The 24478-nt window shown below is 37.7% G+C and overlaps 2 protein-coding genes across 2 annotated transcripts in view; both read right to left on the reverse strand.

The window, feature by feature from the left end:
• The window catches only part of LOC136852838 (armadillo repeat-containing protein 2), a 135097-nt gene extending 113142 nt beyond the window's left edge, over nt 1-21955 (reverse strand). Inside the window, exon 1 of the mRNA XM_067127743.1 lies at nt 20679-21955. The gene's annotated coding sequence lies outside the window, so the exon portion shown is untranslated. The remainder of the gene's footprint in view (nt 1-20678) is intronic.
• LOC136852839 (ctenidin-1-like) lies at nt 4370-11505 on the reverse strand. Its single transcript, XM_067127744.1, has 4 exons — nt 11397-11505; nt 5093-5185; nt 4920-4964; nt 4370-4828 (listed from the first exon to the last, which is right to left on the reverse strand). Exons 1-4 carry the CDS (start codon nt 11503-11505, stop codon nt 4665-4667), a joined length of 411 nt encoding a protein of 136 aa, XP_066983845.1. The 3' UTR covers nt 4370-4664.
• Nucleotides 21956-24478: the final 2523 nt, after the last annotated feature.

The following is a 24478-nucleotide window of genomic DNA, read 5'->3' on the forward strand; positions in this document are numbered from 1 at the left end:
GTAACTCACTGAGGACGTTAATTACAATCACTAATTACAGCCTTCATCATTCCGTCATGACACCCCTGTTATTTTCCCCAAGAGGTAATTGCGTTATTTATTGCGTGGAATTAACGTATTCTCTAATCTCTCCTTACCAAGGTCATGATTGATATTATTGCAAAAGAAAATAATCAGTTGAATGTATTGATTAGACACTTCTTTTTTTCTAACCTAACGTATCCGTCGTGTAACTAACTCAGGTATATATATACTCAGGTTTTTTTAGTTTTCTGTAAAAGAAAACTACTGTGCCGGTCTTGTCTGTCCGTCCTCAGATCTTGAAAACTACTGAGGCTAGAGGGCTGCAAATTGGTATGTCGACCATCCACCCTCCAATCGTCAAACATACCAAATTGCAGCCCTCTAGCCTTAATAGTTTTTATTTTATTTAAGGTTCAAGTTAGCCGTAATCGTGCATCTGGCAACGATACAGGCCAGGCCACCACCGGGCCGTGGTTAAAGTTTCGTGGGCCGCGGCTCATACAGCATTATACCGAGACCACCGAAAGATAGAGCTATTTTCGGTGGCCTTGATTATACGCTGTACAGAAAACTCGATTGCGCCGAAGAAACTTCTGCGCATTTTCTTACATTTTTATTTTTTAATTCTTATCTTGAAGTACGATACTTGTGCCTATCAAATTAAAATGGTTCATTAAAAACGTAAGTTTAAGCAAATGTTTATTTAATACAGCGTCTCTTACCAACTCAGTGTATTTATCTACAACAAAAGCTTCTTCGCCGCCTCATCCATTGGAAAATCCTCTCTTGAAAATATTAAATATGTAGCCATTCTTTTTTCTCACTCGAAAGTTATTCCCTTATTAACTCTTAACATGTACTGCGCCGTGCTAAGCTGCAATTCTATTTTTTTATGAACCTCTCAGAGAAAACATCCCATATTTTCTGCCAGTTAAGATATTTCGTCGAAGAAATTGATTATGTAATTCATCTCAAAACCTAGCCCACTCTAAGCCCTCCAAAGGGGTATTGAGTTATATTACGTAGCATTTGTTTTTTTTTATATTTGCGTACCAAACGTCAAACTCCAACCTGTTCGAAGGAACAAAATAAAATAAATAAACAAAACAATCGATTGTTCAATCCTTCTCACTCAAAGCCTAGCCCACTCCAAGCCCTCCCAAAAGGCTATTGCGTTATGTTACGTAGCATTTATTTATTTTTTTCTATCTGCGTACCGAACGCCACACTCCAACCTATTCGAAGGAACAGAAAAAAAAAAATCGATTGTTCAATCACGTACTATACCCGTCCAACAACTTTTTTTTTTTAACCCCCGCCCTTATTTTGCATGATAGCATTGTCGTGATGAGTGTGCTCATCTCTCTCTCTCTCTAGGAAATTTGCTTTTTCAAAGACACTTCGAATTGTTCTTTATACAAAAAATGTTGCCGTATTCTTGTTTTTCCTGTGAAAATGAGTTTCTCTCTCTCTCTCTCTCTCTCTCTCTCTCTCTCTCTCTCTCTCTCTCTCTCTCTCTCTCTCTAGGAAATTTGCTTTTTCAAAGACACTTCGAATTGTTCTTTATACAAAAAATGTTGCCGTATTCTTGTTTTTCCTGTGAAAATGAGTTTCTCTCTCTCTCTCTCTCTCTCTCTCTCTCTCTCTCTCTCTCTCTCTCTCTCTCTCTCTCTAGGAAATTTGCTTTTTCAAAGACACTTCGAATTGTTCTTTATACAAAAAATGTTGCCGTATTCTTGTTTTTCCTGTGAAAATGAGTTTTCTCTCTCTCTCTCTCTCTCTCTCTCTCTCTCTCTCTCTCTCTCTCTCTCTAGGAAATTTGCTTTTTCAAAGACACTTGAATTGTTCTTTATACAAAAATGTTGCCGTATTCTTGTTTTTCCTGTGAAAATGAGTTTTCTCTCTCTCTCTCTCTCTCTCTCTCTCTCTCTCTCTCTCTCTCTCTCTCTCTCTCTCTCTCAGCCCAGCTGATTACGAAGCGAGAACACGGATAGCTTAAATTTCAGTTAATACCTCTTAACGTATTCATGAATTCATATTATTTTTATGTATAGGCCACTATCTTTCTCTCCTTACGGGGTTTGGTACCAGCAATTATTCGTGGAGTGGGGTTGCTAGCCCCATGCCCTGCCCAGCGTGGATTTTCAGTGGGCTCATAAGGAGGTAGCTTATGGCTTTTCTTGGTCACCCGTCCAAGAAGTGACCTGACCTAACAAGGTAGTATTGTCGCAGACAGTTGAAAAGGTTTCATTTTATATTTGACTATTAGTTATATTATATTTTTGTGTGTGCTTATATCTGTGCATGTATGATGACAGAGGAGATTTACTTCACTGTGTTTGTGACTCAAGATGATTTATATGTTAACTATAAATTAAATTTAGTGTAATTATAAGTTTTACTTTTTTGTAAAACTACTGAGGAGGCTAGAGGGCTGCAAATTAGTATGTTGATCATCCACCCTCCAGTCATCAGACGTACCAAATTGCAGCCCTCTAGCCTTAGTAGTTTTTATTTTATTTAAGATTAAAGTTAGCCATGGTCGTGCGTCTGGCACCGCTATAGTTGCCAACAGCACAGGCCGCCACCGGACCGTGGCTGAAAGTTTCATGGGCCACGGCTGAGAGTTTCATGGGCCGTGGCTAAGGGTTTCATAGAGCATTAAACGCTGTACAGAAAATTCGGTTGCGCCGAAGAAACGTCGGCGCATTTTTTACTCGTTTATATTAATTATCGCATTTTGTCGTCTTTCTCATTCCATCCTTTCCACAAATCTAAAAAAGAAAAAAAATTATTCATGGAAATAGAATCTTACGTTGTAGATTTTTAAAAATTTTTTCTGAATTCTCAAACTTTTTCAGAGATTTTTTCATAATTTTTTTTTTCTGTCACTTTTTTCCTTTTTTTTTTTTATTCCGTCTCGGGTTTTTTCCAGACCCAAAATCGCGTGTTTTAGAGACTTGTAAACAATTTGTCTTTCGGGAAATGATAAAAGTTTACCCGTTGACGAAATGGCTAATGGACCACCTCACGTCTTTAGGGCGAAAAGTCGTAAGATTTTGGAATATGAGTGAAACGTACAGAAAAATTCTCCTGACATTTGGCAAAACATACAAATTATTAATTATTTCCAGATTATTAATGGACAGCGTCTCTGGCCATAGAATTCTTCAGATTTGCAATACATTGATTAACATTTACAATGTAAACAAGTAAATAAATGCACCGAAGTTTCTTCGACGCAATCGAGTTTTCTGTACAGCCGCTACAGCGTATAATTAAGGCCACCGAAAATAGATATACCTTTCGGTGGTCTCGGTATAATGCTGTATGAGCCGCGGCCCTTGAATCTTTAACCACGGCCCCGTGTGACCTGTCCTATATCGTTGCCAGATGCATGATTATGACTAACTTTACTTAAGTGCCAGACGCACGATCATGGCTAACTTTAACATTAAGTAAAATCAAAACTACTGAGGCTAGAGGGCTGCAATTTGGTATGTTTGATGATTGGAGGGTGGATGATCAACATATCAATTTGCAGCCCTCTAGCCTCGGTAGTTTTTAGGATCTGAGGGCGGACAGAAAAAGTGCGGACAGAAAAAAGTTCGGACAGAAAAAGTGCGGACAGAAAAAAGTGCAGACGGACAGACAAAGCCGGCACAATCATTTTTTTTTTTTACAGAAGACTAAAATTCAAAGACAAGGGAAAATTGGCTATAAATTTTACCAATTTTACATTTTTTCGCAATTTTTTTTTTTCGTCATGAATCTTCTTCATAATTTCCACAGAGGAGAGTCGGAATGTTTCCTATTATAAGTTTTCAGTTAAGTCTATCAATTAGTTTCCCTTTTTTATGAAAAATAAATCGACCGGCTCCTTAAAGAAGGATCGGAACCATAATAAGGAAATAATCCGTAATATTTTATATGTTAAGATTTGACACCGAAAATCGAATCTTGTTTAGGAATTCTTGGAAATCCCTTTTATGTGCTGATTTTGGATCTTATTATTATTATTATTATTATTATTATTATTATTATTATTATTATTATTATCGTTCTAACTCTTTATATACTGGTTTAATTACATCTAGATTGGGTATTTTCAAGTGTAATTTAATGGGCAGGTTCGTGGCTCTGATTTGCATAGGTTCAAAATACTTTATATATATATATATATATATATATATATATATATAGAGAGAGAGAGAGAGAGAGAGAGAGAGAGAGAGAGAGAGAGAGAGAGAGAGAGAGAGAGAGAGAGATTGTTTTTACCCTGTCGAGGAAAACGTTTGGCTCCAACGCACAAGCAGCGATGAAGAATTATTGCGCCTCCATGAAATTATTGCAGTGATTGAAAGACCCATTCTCCTGTCGCATCTCGCCGTAACTGAAACCCGTCCATTACCTCAGCCTCAGATTGGAGCCTCGGTGGACGCTTGATGAGAGGCTCCCAGGATCGCGCAGCGCTTTCCTTCCGCGCCAATCCGGCGATGCGTCGCATAAACAAGGGAGGTCGATCTTTGTGCTGCTTCGAGGCTCTTCAGGGAAGCTGTGACGTACGGCTCCTTCCAGGAACTATAAATCTTCTTCTTCTCCTCCTCCTCCTCCTCCTCCTCCTCCTCCTTCTTCTTTTCCTACTTCCCCTGCTTCTTCTTCTTCTTCTTCTTCTTATTCTTCTTCTCGTGCTCTCCGAGGCCTAGGAATAAAGAAAAACGGCCGGTGCTTGGTAGGGGAACTCCCCTTCCTCCTCCTCCTCCTCCTCCTCCTCCTCCTCCTCCTCCTCCTCCTCCTCCCCTTCTTCTTCCTCTTCTTCTTCTTCTTCTTATTCTTCTTCTCGTGCTCTCCGAGGCCTAGGAATAAAGAAAAACGGCCGGTGCTTGGTAGAGGAACTCCTCCTCCTCCTCCTCCTTCTCCTCCTCCTCCTCCTCCTCCTCTCCTTCTTCTTCCTCTTCTTCTTCTTCTTATTCTTCTTCTCGTGCTCTCCGAGGCCTAGGAATAAAGAAAAACGGCCGGTGCTTGGTAGGAAAAGAGATTTTGCACGAGGAAACAAGCACTCATTTCTCCCTTCCTCCTCCTCCTCCTCCTCCTCCTCCTCCTCCTCCTCCTCCTCCTCCTCCTCCTCCTCCTCCTCCTCCTCCTCCTCCTCCTCCTCCTCCTCCTCACGCTCTCCGAGGCCTAGTAATGAAAACAAACAGCTGATCCTCGGTAGGAAAAGAGATTTTGCACGACGAAGCAAGCACCCATTTTTTTAACAGCATCCTGCGTACGATTTACGACCTGCGTGGGGTTTACAGATTTTCTTCTCGGAGCCGGCCGGCGTTCGCGAGTTCACAGCTCCTTCGAAATTTACGGCTCAGAGAAGAGGAGAATATTCTTTTCTGAAGAGCAATACATCACCGGGAACGGTTTGCGCGAGAGCCGGGGACTGGAGAATCATTTTGTTGTGGAGAGCAGTACATCATGCGAAAGCATTCGGGCGAAAGGTTGGCCGATGGAGACCTGTCGTCTAAGAATAGTACCGCGTCAATACAAGAATTGGAGAGAGGTTAGGTGACTGACCTTCGAATTCCGTGCGCGCGCGCGCGCGTGCGCTTTTGAGAGGGAGAGGAGGAGAGATTCCCTCCTTATATTTTAATCATTTTTTCACCTTAAAATTTTTGTTATTTTATTTATTTTTTAAAATTTAATTAAATTTTTTTGAAGGGGTTTATATTGTCAGTTACTCTGTCCTACACCCAACTCATGTTTCCTCACTCCAGTCATAATTCTTTGCGTCTGAAAAAAACAGCGTTTTCTTATGTTTTGGTGGGTGGGCTGACCCCCCTCCCCCCTCTACCCAGCCCCTGTTCCTATCAGCCTTGTGCATGAATCAGTATTTGCATAAATAAATGAAGAGTATGATTGATCTGTCTCCTATGTTAAAAAATTATACCGTCATTATTATTATTATTATTATTATTATTATTATTATTATTATTATTATTATTATTATTATTATTCAGAAGATGAGCACTATTGATATGGAACAAGCCCACCAAAGGGGCCATTGACTGGGAATTCAAGCTTACAAAGAATATTATTATTATTATTATATTATTATTATTATTATTATTATTATTATTATTATTATTATTATTATTATTATTATTATTATTCAGTTGATGAACCCTATTCATATGGAACAAGCCCACCAAAGGGGCCATTGACTTGGAATTCAAGATTTCAGAATATATTATTATTATTATTATTATTATTATTATTATTATTATTATTATTATTATTATTCAGAAGACGAACCCTATTCATATGGAAGGAGGCCACCAAAGGGGCCACTGACTTGAAACTCTTAAAGCTTCCAAAGAATATTAAGGTGTTCATTAGCAAGAAGTAAGAGGAAGTAAAGGGAAATACACAAAGAGGAGATCCCACTTGTTAAAATGGAAAAAACCAATTAATAAATTAATAAATAGATAGATAGATGTTACTTTATTTACGATGCCAGCGAAGGCTTCATTGCAGATCATTATGCTAATTAGGCAACCACTCGAAATCTTTGACTGGACGTGAAACAGTTGCTTATTTGATTTATGTTTTTATTCCTATTATTTCGGACACTGCTCTCAGTAGCTTCTTGATTACGCGTCTCTTGCAGTCTTGGCCAGGTTTCTCATTGTTGCAGTTACTGTGCGGTGCGCTGTAGACATCGCTTAAGGTTCTTTGCAGCGTCCCTTCCGTGGCCCCTAGCTGCAACATCTTTCATTCCTTTTACTGGGATAAGTCAGCGGTCATCTACAAGGTCAACGACCGTCGGAAAAGAAATCTGCTGGAGACTGTATTCATTGAAGCTACTTCCACCAGGAATGTTAATCTCCACCCTGGATTATCCCTTGCTCTTCTGTCCCTGTCGTTTTCGTTTAAGAAACTGTAACCCAGCCCCAATCTTCTGTTTATTTTATTTAAATCTATGTCAACTTCTTTTGTATTCAGTGCGAACTTGAAAATGTAGAGGAAGCTACGAAGGTAGCTGTTCAGAGTCACGATTTTCACTCACCTTCCGACGCGGACTTAGTGATGTTCCCAAGCACGTGTTCCTTCGTGCTGTATTGGGTATGTATATATATATATATATATATATATATATATATATATATATATATATATATATATATATATCACTGACAGTCGTAGCTATTAATAAGATTAACAGAAGCGTCAGCAAATGATGAAGAAAATATAAATGACAGATTTAATATTTTATAGATACAAGATTTTCTTATCCGATTTTGTACATATGTGTGTATGTGTATGTTTGTGTGTGTGTGTGTGTGTGTATGTGCGCGTGTATTTTTTTGGGGTGGTCTTATCTCGGTCAATCCGTCCGAGTACACATGTACGTATGTCAATGAATAATCTGTGGGCGCAATCGGACCCCGGTTTTATCTTGCCAACATGCAAAGTACAAAACGCTTCTCTTTCTTCCTCACACCGCCTGCGATTACCGCTCCTGTTCCGACTCTGCTTGCGAGACGCCCCTGCAAGCACTGCAGTCGCAGGCAGCATCCATCATCCGCACCACAGATCACATCCGATAGAGGCGAGACGGACGCGGCTGTCAATCATCCGCGACAGTTGACAAACAGAACGAGTCGACGGCAGATTTCTCGGCGCGGTTTTATCAACCGGGACGAATTATTCTCTCTGGAGAAAAGTTTTGCTTGTCGCCCGTCCACTTATGGAGGCTGACAGCGTTTCTGGGGAAGCAGTTCTTCTTGCTTTTGGGTGCTTTTTTGTTTAATTCTTTTTTTTTTTTCCACGGTTTTCCAGACATTGTCGTGTTTGCTAGACGATCCTGGGAACAACGCTTCTTGTTCCTGTCATCTGTGACGGAGGAGGTACTCGAATCCTCGATACGGGACACGAGAGATTCGGCTAATAAATGGTTTTGTCGTATTTTAGTCATATTTTTAGTTTTCTGGAAAAGAAAACTGTTGTGCCGGCTTGGTCTGTCCGCCCGAACTTTTTTCTGTCCGCCCTCACATCTTAAAAACTACTGAGGCTAGAGAGATGCAAATTGGTATGTTGATCATCCACCCTCCAATCAACAAACATACCAAAGTGCAGCCCTCTAGCCTCCTCAGTAGTTTTGATTTTATTTAAGGTTAAAGTTAGCCATAATCTTGCTTCTGGCAACGATATAGGATAGGCCACCACCGGCCAGTGGTTAAAGATTCATGGGCCGCGACTCGTACAGCATTATACCGAGACCACCGAAAGATAGATCTATTTTCGGTGGACTTGATCATACGATGTCCAGAAAACTCGATTGCGCCGAAGAAACTTCGACGCATTTTTTACTTGTTTATTTTATTGTCAGTAATTGTTCTAATTTCAAGTGGCTTTTTCTTTGAAGTTTTCATCGTTCATTGGAATTTGAGTCTATATGAATTTCTTCATTAGTGGAATATTTTTTTTTGAATGATTTTCCTACTTTTTGAGTAAATATTCGGAGAAATAATTTCTCGTTGGAGTGTTAATTTTACGAATAGGTAAAACGAGAAAGTTTGTAATAGATTTTTCTTATTTTTTATTTTCTTCTTTTGCTTTCTTCCTTGTTTTATCGGGCCTGGACAAGACAAGGACTTGTGGTTCCCTACTGATCTTTGTAAAGGATTATTTTTCGTGTCTTGATTTTAGTTTTTAATATTTTTCTTTTTATTCATTTCTTTTATGGACTGATTATTATTATTATTATTATTATTATTATTATTATTATTATTATTATTATTATTATTATTATTATTATTATTATAAGAACCCAATTCATATAGAACAAGCCCACCAAAGGGGCCACAGACTTGAAATTCAAGCTCCAAAGAATATTATTATTATTATTATTATTATTATTATTATTATTATTATTATTATTATTATTATTATTATTATTATTATTATTATTCAGAAGATTATGAAACCTATTCATGTGGAACAAGCCCACCAAAGGGGCCATAGAATTGAAATTCCAGAAGCTTCCAAAGAATATTAAGTAAGTGTTCATTAGGAAGAAGTAAGAGGAAGTAAAGGGAAATACAGAAAGAAGAGATCCCACTTATTAAAAGATAAAAAATAAATTAATAAATAGACAAATAGATAAAAACGCATTAAAATGCAAGGAGAACAGTATTAGGGTAGCAATGCACTGCACCTTCGCTTGAACTTCTGAAGAAGAAGAAGAAGTTCCAACCGCACGACATCCTCAGAAGGGGGGCTGTCCCACAGTCCAGAGGTGTGAGGAGGAATAAAGGACCTCTGGAACTTTGGGGAAGTTCGACAGCGAGGCAAAACATTTATTGCATATTGAGACGGACTAAGAGATTTGCATAAACAAATGGATAACAGGATTGGACTAGCGAGGTATGCAATCGATTTTTCTAATGTTCGCATAGATAATTTCTGGGCCTTAGGACAGAACTGGTGTTCTGAATAAATTGGCCTTTTGAAAACTCGGTCCCCGAAAGTGAATAATTTTATGGTCATTATTTTTGGTGTTTTTCTTGGTGACAGTTTGAAGGGATCGGAGGTTACGAATTATTATTATTATTATTATTATTATTATTATTATTATTATTATTATTATTATTATTATTATTATTATTATTATTATTATTTTTAAAATATGATAGTGTTTGCCAAAGATGAACAAAGAGGAATCATTATGTGAAAGACAAATAGCATTGACCAGTGATTATTATTATTATTATTATTATTATTATTATTATTATTATTATTATTATTATTATACGAATAGAATTTGCCAAAGATGAACAAGGGAGAATTATTATATGAAAGATGAATTGCATTGACAAATTATGAATATTATTATTATTATTATTATTATTATTATTATTATTATTATTATTAAACTGAAATATGAACAGTATTCGCTAATGGAGAACGAAGGAAATAATCAGTATTATCAATATTAATACAAAGGAAAACTCACTCTTCTTCCCACAATTCATGTTCAGATCCCGTGGATAATGATACTGGCTTGAGATATGCTCAAGTTGTATGTTTTACCCCCGTAGAGTTTTTTTTACACCCAGCACCGCCCCTCCATCTTGCGAGATTTTCATCCGTCCAGATTCTGCTAATTAACTCCCATCTTGTATATTTCGTTTATTAGTTCACTGGGTCATTTGCTGTTATTATTATTATTATTATTATTATTATTATTATTATTATTATTATTATTATTATTATTATTATTATTATTATTATTATTATTATTCGGAAGATGAAACCTATTCATATGGAACAAGCCCTCCAAAGGGACCATTGACTTAAATTCAAGCTTCCAAAGAATATTAAGGTGTCCATCAGGAAGAAGTAAGAGGAAGTAAAGGGAAATACAGAAAGAAGAGATCCCACTTATTAAAAAAGAAAAAATAACTAAATTAACAAATAGATAAAAATGTATTAGAATGCAAGGAGAACAGTATTAGGGTAGAAAGCAGATAGAAAGCATTTAATCATTTTAAGACGTACATTATTCTTAATTATAACTGATCCGGTTTCGATTCCGTCATTTGCAGTGATTGTACGTTAGGCGAATTAATATTTGTAGGAATAATTCATAATTACAGTTATTATTGTCTCGCTTATGCGTCTGCTTTGTAATGATTTGACTTACCGAGAAAACATTCTTTATTGCTTAAATCGTCTGAATCTGTCGTGGGCCGAAATACAGTTAGATAAATTCGCCATAGTTTTAAGCGATCTGTAAACCTCAATAGGAAATGAGGGAACTTAGTTTTTACTTCTTCCTAATGAACACCTTAATATTTTTTGGAAGCTTCTGGAATTTCAAGTCAGTGGCCCCTTTGGTGGGCTTGTTCCGTATGAATAGGTTTCATCTACTGAATAATAATAATAATAATAATAATAATAATAATAATAATAATAATAATAATATTCTTTGGAAGCTTGAAATTTAAGTCAGTGGCCCCTTTGGTGGGCTTGTTCCATATGAATAGATTTCATCTTCATAATAATAATAATAATAATAATAATAATAATAGCTCGTAGCTGGATGTTGACACACCCACCCACACACACACACACACACACACACACACACACACACACACACACACACACACACACACACACACACACATTGGTTTAATTTTATCTCCCAATTTCTAGAATTAAAAGATCACACTTCGCCCCACCTTAGATTAGTCACAAAAACTATAAAACCGAACCATGGAAAGAGAGAGAGAGAGAGAGAGAGAGAGAGAGAGAGAGAGACCCAACAAGGATTCTCGATACAGTTAGCGATGGATTCCAGACAACAGCCATCAAACCTTGTTCAGGCCCGTCAAGGATACGAGCTTTTCCAGGGGGGCGAGTCAAGGCTATGCGGTTGCCCCCAAGGCCACCGTGGCGTTCCCAATTCATGCGCCCCTGGGGCATCGTCACTCAAGGATTACCCTACTTTTATCTCTTATCCTCATGGCTTTTCCGTTCTGTCATTATTGGTGATCGTTCGCAAATTTATTGGGTTTTTTTTGTTTGTTTTTGTAAGTGGCCATCTGGTTTGTATTCTGTGTAGCGTGTTATTCATTTTTATTTCTTTTATAGTAAATATTAAATTGTTTTTTTATGGTTTTTTTCTGTTATTCTTGTTTGTAGATCATTCACAAATTTATTACTTTTTGATTGTTTTTGTAAATAAACATCAGCTTTGTTTCAATTATATTAATTTTTTCTTTATTTCTTTTATAGTAAATTGGAAATTGTTTAGTTATTCAGGTTGTTTCCAAGAGCCAGACTTACTTTGTTTCGATGTGATTTTTTTATGAAGATTTTGTATCGCCGTCCAAGAGAATCTTTGGACGTACAGGGTATCAAAAACATCACGGTGCAGTTTAAAATGATTTTAGCTTCGTAACTCTGCATGATAGAATTGCTCTATAAAAAAGGATGAGAAATCTTTATGTGTCTAGTTTTTCTATTCTGAATTTTTATTTATTATTTGTTTGATCAAATAATAAAGAAAGGAAGAGTTTCAAGGAAATAGGTTCTGTTCTTGATAAACCGGACGGTTTCACAGATTCCCGGAGGTTTAAGGATCCCTTCCAAGGAAAGACCAGGACCTTAAAGCTTAACGTAACTCTGTTACATAAAGCGGTGCACTGTAGACATTGCTTAAGTTTCTTTGCAGCGTCCCTTCTTCCTTCGGCCCCTAGCTGCAACCCCTTTCATTCCTTTTACAGTACCTCCGTTCATATTCTCTTTCTTCCATTTTACTTTCCTTAACCCTCTCCTAATAATTTTTTAATAGTGCAACTGCTTTGAGGTTTTCCTCCTGTTACACCTTTCAAGCCATTTACTCTCAGTTTCCGTTTCAGCGCTGATTGACCTCTTAGGTCCCAGCGCCTGGCCTTGGGCCTAAATCCTATAAATTCTCTCTCTCTCTCTCTCTCTCTCTCTCTCTCTCTCTCTCTCTCTCTCTCAAGAAGAACCAGGGCTACTGGAGAGCCTTATGTAACTTACTACAGAGAGTGACGAGTCGAGAGAGCTTTCTCTCTCTCTCTCTCTCTCTCTCTCTCTCTCTCTCTCTCTCTCTCTCTCTCTCTCTCTCTCTCTCTCTCAAGAGAGAACTTTTAGGAGCAGGTATATCGGCGTTGACAGTTGACTAAAGGTTATCAATATGTCTTGTCTCAAAGTTACTTCGCAGATGTAAAGTTCTTGTCCGGATGATTGTGGTCTATCCGCGATGGTGGTCACACTTAGTTCTTCTTCTTCTTCTTCTTCTTCTTCTTCTTCTTCTTCTTCTTCTTCTTCTTCTTCTTCTTCTTCTTCTTCTTCTTACTTTGCCTAGATGGGTAGGAATCCTTTCTGCTGAAGTTGCGTTTTTTTTTTTTTTTTTTTGTATGGGGTATATGCATACATGCATGTACACTCATGTACATACATACACGTATGTGTATATATATATGTAATATATATACTCACACACGTATATATATTACATATATATATACATATAATTATGTATATATATGCATATACATAAATATCGCATTCTGCTTACGTGACAATATATGCTTTGTACAAGATTAATGTCGTAGCCCAAATATATAAACATATGGGAACATTATTATAATTTGCAGTGCAAACTATATACTGTCTGGATGCTTACATCTCTACAGTTTGCTAGTTTGTGAATATTTCTATAAATATAATAAAACTACTTTTGTTTTCCGTAATGACGAATTACCAAAACTTCAAACACCTAAATAGAAACTTAGAAAAAAAGATAAAGTATAAAATGCGCCGAAGTTTCTTCGGCACAAACGAGTTTTATGTAGAAAGTGTCATGCTGTATGAAACTCTCAGCAACGGCCCATGAAACTTTGGACCACGGCCCGTAAACTACTGAGGCTAGAGGGCTGCAATTTGGTATGCTTGATGACTGGAGGGTGGATGACCAACATACCAATTTGCAGCCCTCTAGCCTCAGTAATTTTTAAGATCTGAGGGCGGACAGACAACTAGCCAATCTCAACAGTGTTCTTTTACAGAACACTAAAAAGGGAACCACGTGACGTAACAGTTACTCAGCAGCCGTTCTGACAATTCCATTAAGGGAGAATCCTAAGGAGAATCTTAATGCAGAAAACTCTTTTAGGTTTAGGAATCCTCCCTAGAATCTGCCGTGGCTGATATACGGGCGTAGGGTAAGTGGCCCCTTAATTCGTCTGACTGAAAATGGGAGTTCCTCCCTCCCTTGCAATTGTTTTTCGGTTATCTCCGCGTCGGAGGAGGAAGGCTTGGTTACGTCGTATTTTAAGGCTTCTCCGTGATGTAGAGAGAGAGAACAAGGAGGTCCCTCCTCTAATTTGGTTTTAACTGATTGCCGGTTTGGGGCCGGAGGTGGGGGCGTCTTAGAAATGGCCTTCTAAAGGCCGCCACCACGTTCAGTTATACCCGCGCAGTTATGCCTGATCAGTCGGCCTGTTCAGGCAAAACTGAACCCACTGACGTTCAGTTTTGCCTGCACAGGCATGACTGCGCAGGTATAACTGAGCATTAGTGGTAGCCTTAAGCGAGGTGCTTTGTAGTTAATGGCGCAGTGGTGTTTAGGAGTTGGAATGGAATGGAATGGAAGATAGAATTTAGGCCAAGCTAAGCTGGGACCTATGAGGTCATTCAGCGCTGAAACGGAAACTGAGAGTAGAAAGGTCTGAAAGGTGTAACGGGAGGACAACCTTTTTTTTGCAGTTGCACTAAGAAACAATTGATAGGAGGGGGTTAAGGAAAGAAAAATGGAAGAAGAAGAAGAAGAGGTTGGTTGATACAGAGTGGTCCAGAAAAATCATTTTTTTTTTTCAAGCAGATAATTGGTTGAGACAATTTTCAGATACCGCCCAATTACTCCTCAAAAGTTACCGTTATAAGATCAGAACAAACCACTAAAGTGGTAATTGGTTGGATGGGGTAAAAAGTCAAGGTATTTGTCTGGTCAAAAGCATAGATCTTAGGTACAGGACATATTTGAGAAGGCTGGCTCATACAGACAGGTGATAAAGGTTCATAACGATGTTTACCAAGTGACTAACTCATTATTATTATTATTGTTATTATTATTATTCAGAAGATGAACCCTATTCATATGGAACAAGCCCACCCAAGGGGCCATTGACTTGAAATTCCAGAAGCTCCCAAAGAATATTAAGGTGTTCATTAGGAAGAAGTAAGAAGAAGTAAAGGGAAATACAGAAAGAAGAGATAATCCCACTAATTAAAAATAAAGTTAATAAATTAATAGATAGATAAAAATATTAAAATGCAAGAAGAATAGCATTAGGGTAGTACTGCGTTGCGTCTTCGCTTGAACTTTTTGAAGTTCCAATGACAACTTAACAGTTGCAGTTTAGAACTGCGAAATTGTTGTACAGGTAAAATTTTCAGGTGGTTTTACTCGAATCCAGGTAAAAGAAAAAAAGTCCAGGTAAAAAAAAGTCACATTAATCTTTCCTAGATAGTGATCCCCAAGGGTTTTATTATTAACCCAGTATGTATCCACCTTTGCGGCGTGTTTAGTACAAGCCCGTTGGGGATGACCGTAAAATCATAATGTAAATATAATGAAGATAATGACCCCCAAGAAATACTGTGAATAATTCCCCTATCTTTATTACCGGATACCATAAATTAATGTGACTTTTTTCCTATTACTTTTTTCCCCCATAGCTGAAATTGTTATTTTTTTCTGTGTTTTTTCCTAGCCAAATTGTGACTTTTTTCCTAGCTACAATTGTGACTTTTCCTAGCCAGAATTGTGACTTTTTTTCGTAGCTACAGGTGTGACTTTTGCTAGCCAAAATTATGACTTTTTTCCTAGCTACAATTGTGACTCTTTTGCTAGCCAGAATTGACTTTTTTCCTAGCTACAATTGTGACTTGCTAGCCAAAATTGTGACTTTTTCCTAGCTGCAATTGTGACTTTTCCTAGCCAAAATTGTGACTTTTTTCCTAGCTACAATTGTGACTTTTGCTAGCCAAAATTGTGACTTTTTCCTAGCTACAATTGTGACTCTTTTCCTAGCCAAAATTATGACTTTTTTCCTAGCTACAATTGTGGCTTTTCCTAGCCAAAATTGTGACTTTTTTCCTAGCTACAATTGTGACTTTTCCTAGCCAAAATTGTGACCTTTTATGACTTTTTTTCCCGTGACTTTATTTCCGACTACCGTTATATCACGGATTGCTAACATACTCTACGATTCGGGTGGAATCCAGTTCACGAATGTAAGCAGAGTTTGTCAAGGTCGCAGGTAAATTAGAGGATAATTGGTTCGCGTGAAATGTCACAGTAAAGTAGAGGTAATGAACGCAGGACGTGTGAACCGTATGGACGAATATAATAGGTGATGGAGGAGAAAAGGTTTACTTTGAAGAATTAAGTTTTGAACGCGATATTCCTGTGAGTATTTCAACTCTATCTCTCTCTCTCTCTCTCTCTCTCTCTCTCTCTCTCTCGTCCTGTGAGGGGTATATAATCTAAAGCAATGCTCTCTCTCTCTCTCTCTCTTTCTCTCGTCCTGTGAGGGGTATATAATCTAAAGACAGTTCTCTCTCTCTCTCTCTCTCTCTCTCTCTCTCTCTCTCTCTCTCTCTCGTCCTGTGAGGGTATATAATCTAATGATGAAGGAGAAAAAGTTTACTTTGAAAAATTAAGTTTTGACGCGATATTCCTGTAAGTATTTCAACTCTCTCTCTCTCTCTCTCTCTCTCTCTCTCTCTCTCTCTCTCTCTCTCTCTCTCTCTCTCTCTCTCTCTCTCTCAGAGGATATATAATCCATATCCTACTCTATTAGAATTCGGCACCCGTGCGTGCCTGCTTGCGTGCCTGCCTGCGTGCTTGCGTGCATGCGTGAGTGCGTGCGCGTTTGAGCTTCAAGATCATCGGGGACGAAAGCAACTGTTGTGCCTCACGGAAATATATTTGCTTTAGGTTCTGTCCATTAAAGCGCTTGCAATTGCCGGCCCCGTCTCGATTCCGCAAGCTTTCGTTTCTGCAATGTGTGATTACGGATCGGTCCGTCATTTCTTTCCCGTGTGTGGGCTTGGTTTTTTTGGGGGGGTGGGTGGGTGGGGTTAAGGTTTTATAGCTGATTTGCTGATGGTAGCACTTTTATCACTTTTTGTGGGGTATATTGATGTTTTTTGCATGTTTTTTTTTTTTTTTTTGCCAAGGTTTTATAGTTGTTTTGTTGATGGTAGACCTTGTATAACTTTTTGTGGGCTATATTGGTAATTTTTTATTTTTTTTAAGATTATATAATTGTTTTGTTGATGGTAGCACTTTTATAAAATGTTCGTGGGCTATATTGTATTTTTTTTTTTTTTGTGTCTACGATATTTTATTATGAATTTCAAGTCAGAGGCTCCTTTGGTGGGTTTGTTCCGTATGAATAGGTTTCATCTACTGCATAATAATAATAATAATAATAATAATAATAATAATAATAATAATAATAATAATAATAATAACAATAATAATAATAATATTGGAATCTTTCTGTGGAAAATAGTTAGTCGTATTTACATTTACTTTGTAATCGGCATTCATCAAGACATTAGCAGTTTCTCATCCATTCATCAAGATATTATTAACCGTTTCTTGTCCGTTCATCAGATTATTAACTGTTTCTCATCAAGATATTAACCGTGTCTCGTCCATTCGTCAAGATATTAACTGTTTCTCATCAAGATATTAACCGTGTCTCGTCCATTCGTCAGGATATTATTAACTGTTTCTCATCAAGATATTAACCGTGTCTCGTCCATTCGTCAAGATATTATTAACTGTTTCTCATCAAGATATTAACCGTTTCTCGTCCATTCATCAAGATATTAACCGTTTCTCATCCATTTGTCAAGACATTATTAGCCGTTCTCATCCATTTAAGGTATTAACAGTTTCTCATCCATTCATCAAGATATTAACCGTTCGTCATCCATTTATCAAGATGTTATTAACCGTTTCTCATCCATTCATCAAGATATTATTAACCGTTTCTCATCCATTCATCAAGATATTATTAACTGTTTCTCATCCATTCATCAAAATATTAACCGTTTCTCATCCATTCATCAAGATATTATTAACCGTTTCTCATCCATTTATCAAGATATTATTAACCGTTCCTCATCCATTCATCAAGATATTATTAACCGTTTCTCATCCATTCATCAAGATATTATTAACCGTTTCTCATCCATTCATCAAGATATTAACCGTTTCTCATCCATTCATCAAGATATTATTAAGCGTTTCTCATCCATTCATCAAGATATTAACCGTTCCTCATCCATTTATCAAGATATTATTAACCGTTTCTCATCCATTCATCAAGATATTATCAACCGTTCCTCATCCCTACGCGGTCACTAGCAATTATTATTAAACCTGTGCGCATGCGCGAGCGAACACCTATACCATAAAAAAAAGAATGTCGCTACCAGTTTATAACCGTGTCAAGGCCGCAGTAAGCTACAGGCCTATCGATTACCTGCCAAGATCATGTTTAGGCCTATTTCACCTTCCGTTTCATTCATGATTCTGTTTATTTCCCTTCGTGAGGCGTGTACTATTCACACCAATATTTTGAGAGTATTTTATTATTATTATTGTTATTATTATTATTATTATTATTATTATTATTATTATTATTATTATTATTATTATTATTATTACTGTATTATTATTATTATCGTTCTATTTATTTTATACGATTGTTTGTTTTTATATTTAATTTTTTTTTCTGACTTATTATTATTAATCCCGTATTATTATTATTATTATTATTATTATTATTATAATTATTATTACTATTATTATTATTATTATTATTATTATTATTATTATTATTATTATTATTATTATTATTATTGAGAGGAATCTCCAAGACAAGGCAGGTGACGATAGTAAATGACGGTAAATAATTAGAAAGAGCAGGTCTATGTGATGAAGGAGAAGAAGAAGAAGAAGAAGAAGAAGAAGAAGAAGAAGAAGAAGAAGAGGAGGAGGAGGAGGAGGAAAGCGGACGTTAACAGGGAGAGGCAAATTAGGAAGGAGAGTAAGACGAAGGGATGATGATGATGGAAGGGGTAAGTAATGGGCTGTCTTCTTTAGTACTGTTTATGTCGCACCTGTTTGGGCAGCTTCGAGTTCTCTTCTTTTTTCTTCTTCTTCTTCTTGTTTTGAGAAGGAAGGATTTTTACGTTCATGTAAGTCGCTTATTGTGCTTGCTTGGGAGAGAGAGAGAGAGAGAGAAAGAGAGAGAGAGAGAGAGAGAGAGAGAGAGAGAGAGAGAGAGAGAGAGAGAGAGAGACACGCAGGTAAATGTGAGATTTTTTTTTTTCACTTAACGAGACATTGGTATAGAAGGTTTTATCCAGCGTGTTCGAGAGAGAGAGAGAGAGAGAGAGAGAGAGAGAGATTAAAATGTCATAAGAAGAGAGAGAGAGAGAGAGAGAAAATCAGATGTAATAAAAAGAGAGAGAGAGAGAGAGAGAGAAAATCAGATGTTATAAAAAGAGAGAGAGAGAGAGAGAGAGATTAAAATGTCATAAGAAGAGAGAGAGAAAGAGAGAGAGAGAGAATGAGATTTTGCCTCATTAACTTACGCTGGAAGAATGATGGGACAATAGACGAGACAGTAAAAAGCGTAAGCATGGGGAGAGTTCCAAAGCCGAGTGTGTGTATGTGATTATGAATTTATGACAGAGCTGTCGATTAAAAAATTGAATGATCGACTGCGATGTCTCTGGCATCACGAGAAAATAAACCTCCCTCGGCGTTCATGACCTTTGATGTTGCAACGCCAGTTAAATCATCAATCACTATGATAAGTCAAATATCTTTTCCCGTAAGGGTTAGTACCGTCAGTGCGCCTCACGCGGTGCACTGTAAGCATTACTTAAGGGTCTTCGCAGCGCCTAGTTCCTATGACCTATTTCATTCCTTTTACTGGACCTCCGTTCATATTCTCTTTCTTCCATCTGACTTTCCACCCTCTCTAACAGTTTCCCTTCCAGCGCTGAATGACCCCATGGGTCCCAGCGCTTGGTCTTTGGCCTAAATTCTATATTCTATCTAATCTATTCAAGTAGATTTATTATCTTTCATTTTTTATTATTACATTCAAACTGGAATCTCTAATTGCAGATATTACATCTCTGGGTAATATTTAATATCCGCTCGTAACAAAATACACAGAAAGAAAGCTATTTAAAGAACAGATTCCATTATTCTCTTTCCATAAAAAATCCGGAATGTTCCGGAGAGGCCCTCTCCTTAAATAGCGGCGCTGGTAGATTCTTGACGTGCTTTTACGGGGATCTATCCGGTCACGCGTGGTTCAGTTATTTCTTTAGCATTATGGATCTTAAAAGTGGTTGTATTTTTTATATATATATATATATATATATATATATATATATATATATATATATATATGTGTGTGTGTGTGTGTGTGTGTGTGTGTGTGTGTGTGTGTGTGTGTGTGTGTGTAATGTTTTCTACATCTAAAGATGAAAGGTAATTGACTGAGTCTGTCACTAGATATCATTTCACCAAATTTTAGTATCTTGCAAAATTTGAGTTTTTTTTGAGTCATATTCATAGAGAAATGTCAATATAAAGTTTTTTTTTTTTTTTTTTTAGTCATATTCATAGAGAAATGTCAATATAAATTCGATAATGGAAGCTCAAGCTGTGGGTGTACATAGCTTGAGGCTTTATTCCTGAGAACTTAACGGTTTCAACCCACACTGCTCTGACCCTATCAACCCTTCGGTCTGTCAGTTCACCTCATGCGGTGCACTGTAGGCATTACTTAAGGTTCTTTGCAGTGTCCCTTCGTCCCCTAGCTACAAAAACCCCTTTCATCCCTTTTACTGTACCTCCATTCATGTTCTCTCGCTTCCATCTTACTTTCCTGAACCCTCGCCTTTCAAACTTTCTTACTTTATTTAAGCCATTGGCTTAAACTCTATATCCTATTCTATTCCATCTATCACACTTGCTGAATCAGAGTCCTACAACTCTATAAACTCTTAAGAATACTTACCACTGGGCAGCGTGTAGCGCAGTGCAGATTTCTTCTGTTACAGTAACCTCTTTGTTTCACACACACTGGGCTTTAAAAGTATCACTACATCCTATAACTCTGTCGTTGATAGTTTCCAGTATTTAAGGTCACTTGATGCAGGCTTTTTCCTCTCCGGGATATGTTATAATCACCTGGATATTATTTTAAGTCCTTTGTAACATAACGCTATCAAGTATGGGGGCTCTTCACTGAAGTTTGTATGTACAAGTAAGTTCTTAAAGCTTCTGAATCTAGGTATTTATTACCTTGATGTTTTATGTCCTTTCCAGCATTGCTTTATAGTCGATAGACTTGAAGCTTTATAAAATAAAATGTCTAAAGCCTCAGAGGTTAAATATAGTTCCTGGGCTTAAAGAAGGAAAGATTTTTCCAGGGAGTACAGGGGTAAAAATGGTTCCAAGGCTAACAGGTGGAATGGTAGTTCCAGGCCCTACAGGTGTACAGAATAGGTTCCAGAGCTAACAGGTGTATGTAAGAGGTTCCAGGTCTTGCAGATGTACAAGGTATATTCCAAGTTGTCCAGGTGGAAAAGACCTTTCCAGGGCTTTCTCAGGTATTGAAGATAGCTCCAGGGTTCTCAGGTATGAAGATAGCTCCAGGGCTCTCAGGTATGAAGATAGTTCCAGGGGCCTACAGGTGTACAAAATAGGTTCCAGAGCTAACAAGTGTATGTAAGATGTTCCAGGCCTTGCAGATATAAAAGGTATTCCAAATTGCCCAGTTGGAAAAAGACCTTTCCAGGGTTCTCTCAGGTATGAAGATATAGTTCCAGAGCTTTACACAGGTGCACAGGGTCGCGTCACTAATCTCACCTGGCTACTATAACTTGTTGTTAAGCAACGGCGAATGTTGTGATCGCTTATTTTTGTTGGACCGCAATCTATGTGAGATACTCGATCATATTTAGCGTCAAGCTCACGTTACGATCCCCGAAGTCACTACGTTCACTTCACCATCACGCTGTCATTCAAATCACCAACAACACTTTCCCGTAACAAAAAATTCCAATTGTTTTCGCGGAATGCAGAAGTGTGGAACGTCGACCGGGAAACCGAATCGCAAGTGCACGTGAGCGAATAGACGTTGGACGGATGCGTTTGTGCTTCTTTTTCACTCAAAGAAAAGCTGCTGCTGTTCTTCACAGCTTTCTAGACACAGCAACAGAACGGGTACGCTGTTCCCCACAGGTTTCCGATCTGAGGGTATCCAGGTTGACTGTGTACCCTCGCTCCAGAAGGCGAGGGTCGAAGCTGTTCCCCTCGGCTCCGTTTCACGCACTTTTCCTTCGCTGGAACGTGTGGTGGCTGCGCGCGGCGTCTGCGCAGGCATGTGTCGAAACCGGACCTAGTTGTGTTTTAAAAAGAATACTGATAAACTGAGGATAAAATACTTAGGGTTTTGGAGGTATTTAAACATTCTTTATATATATACAAGGTGATATTTTACCTTACAGCCATTTTTCTATTCGTGAATCGAATCGATTATCAAATTATGACTTATGAACTTCTTAAAATTCAGAGAATGATAATTATTAAGGTCGTTGTAAACGACTTAATCCTTCAGTTATTTAAAAAATAATAGTAATTATTCTTATAATATGTCCGAAGTGTCATATTGATGACGAAATCGTTCCTGCGATTCGCACCACGGTGGGCCATTCACGATTTGTTGACGTACCGTCGCCATGGCAACGCTCCGCTTTTACTCTCTCTCTCTCTCTCTCTCTCTCTCTCTCTCTCTCTCTCTCTCTCTCTCTCTCTCTCTCTCTCTCTTACTCATATTTACGCCCGCCTTTCCTCCCACAATTCAGTGTGATGTTTCGCCATACTGCGCTAACTCTCTCTCTCTCTCTCTCTCTCTTTAGCCTTACGGGCGAGAGATCCCGTAGGGGGGTAGCGCCGACAATGCACCTCACGCGGTGCGCTGTAGGCATTATTTAAGGGTCTTTGCAGCTGCTGTATAACCCCTTTCATTCCTTTTACTGTACCTCCGTTCATATTCTCTTTCTGCCATCTTGCTTTCCTTAACCCCTCTCCTAACAGACCTTCTTCCTGGCAATATCCCTTCCAGCGCTGAATGACCTCATAGGTCCCAACGCTTAGCCTTCGTCCTAAATTCTATATTCTATTCTGTTCTACGTACGAAAGGACCCACCCAAGTTCGATGCCGGGATAGCCGGAGCGGCTTAGGCACCTTCCGTTAAAATTGATTATACCTGTGTTCACCCGTGCAGTGAATTCAGTAGTTAGTTGATTGTTGTGGGTCGCAGTCTGGGTACAGTGAAGGGCGAGTGAGGCTGGCAGCTTCATCCTGAAGAGTATTTTTCTGAAGCAGCCAGTTCTAAAGGAAAGATGTTTTGTGATTATATATATATATATATATATATATATATATATATATATATATATATATATATATATATATATATATATATGTATATGTGTGTGTATAATAGATATACTGTATATATATATATATATATATATATATATATATATATATATATATATATAATATATACACACACAAGTCCACCCAGCTCTGTAACGAATGAGAGTGCAATTGCACAAATTGTTATAAAGCTTTGCCACCATAGGTTCTACAACACTTGGCAGTGAAATATAGATATAAAAACTTTCCAGCACTAACTGAGTTTATACTGGCCTCGTAAAGAAATGTGAGGGAGATTATTATTATTATTATTATTATTATTATTATTATTATTATTATTATTATTATTATTATTACACCAGCCTCAGGACGAATCACCAAACATGAATTGTCATTATTATTTTTATTGATGTTTGACGTAATTAATCATAAATCAGGTGTTTATTATTATTATTATTATTATTATTATTATTATTATTATTATTATTATTATTATTATTATTATTATTATTAATTACTTACTTCTTCCTAACGAACACCATATTCTTTGGAAGCTTGAATTTCAAGTCAGTGGCCCCTGTGGTGGGCTTCTTGTTCCATATGAATAGGTTTCATCATCTGAATAGTAATAATGGTATGTTGTTGTTATTATTATTATTATTATTATTATTATTATTATTATTATTATTTAGAAAAACACATGACACTCATTAACTATCGTTGGGGTACAACCCCACCTGGCCGTCGAAGGAAACCATTGATCGATCAACTCTGTACAACAACTCACTCGAAATCTACTCTAATGTTTACATCCTGGAACTCTGAACTCTGCCCCGACGGGTGGCTGGAAAAGCAGTGCAAACAATTGACAGTCGACTGCAGGAAGTGGTTTAGTGATTAGTGATTAGTAGACTGTAAATGCGGTCCTTGAATAAATCCCAGGACGCGACTGAAGGTTACCAAGCGAAGGAGGAGTGAGGATTGTAAAGTGTCTTAATGACTTCGGGAAAATGTTGCTAATATTCCGCTGGCTTAGGACCTAATGGTTATGGTCGATTGCGTCTTGCACCAGGATACTAAAGCTTGTTGCTACCCCATCGTGGGGTCCTTCGGCCCCTATATATATATATGCCAACGTCTTGTGGTCACCTATCCGAGAATTGGCCATACCCAGTGATGAGGATGGCTCTCTCTCTCTCTCTCTCTCTCTCTCTCTCTCTCTCTCTCTCTCTCTCTCTCTCTCTCTCTTTCCTCAGTACCGTGCTCTAGTGTCCTCGACTGACTCATTGATTGATTGATCGGTCCATTCTGCTAAGCAAGAACCTGACGGTAGAGTCAGTTCAGTGTTCTTTGAATGTCATCGCGGA

The sequence above is a fragment of the Macrobrachium rosenbergii genome, chromosome 26, assembly GCF_040412425.1.
Source record: "Macrobrachium rosenbergii isolate ZJJX-2024 chromosome 26, ASM4041242v1, whole genome shotgun sequence".
Lineage (NCBI taxonomy): Eukaryota > Metazoa > Arthropoda > Malacostraca > Decapoda > Palaemonidae > Macrobrachium > Macrobrachium rosenbergii.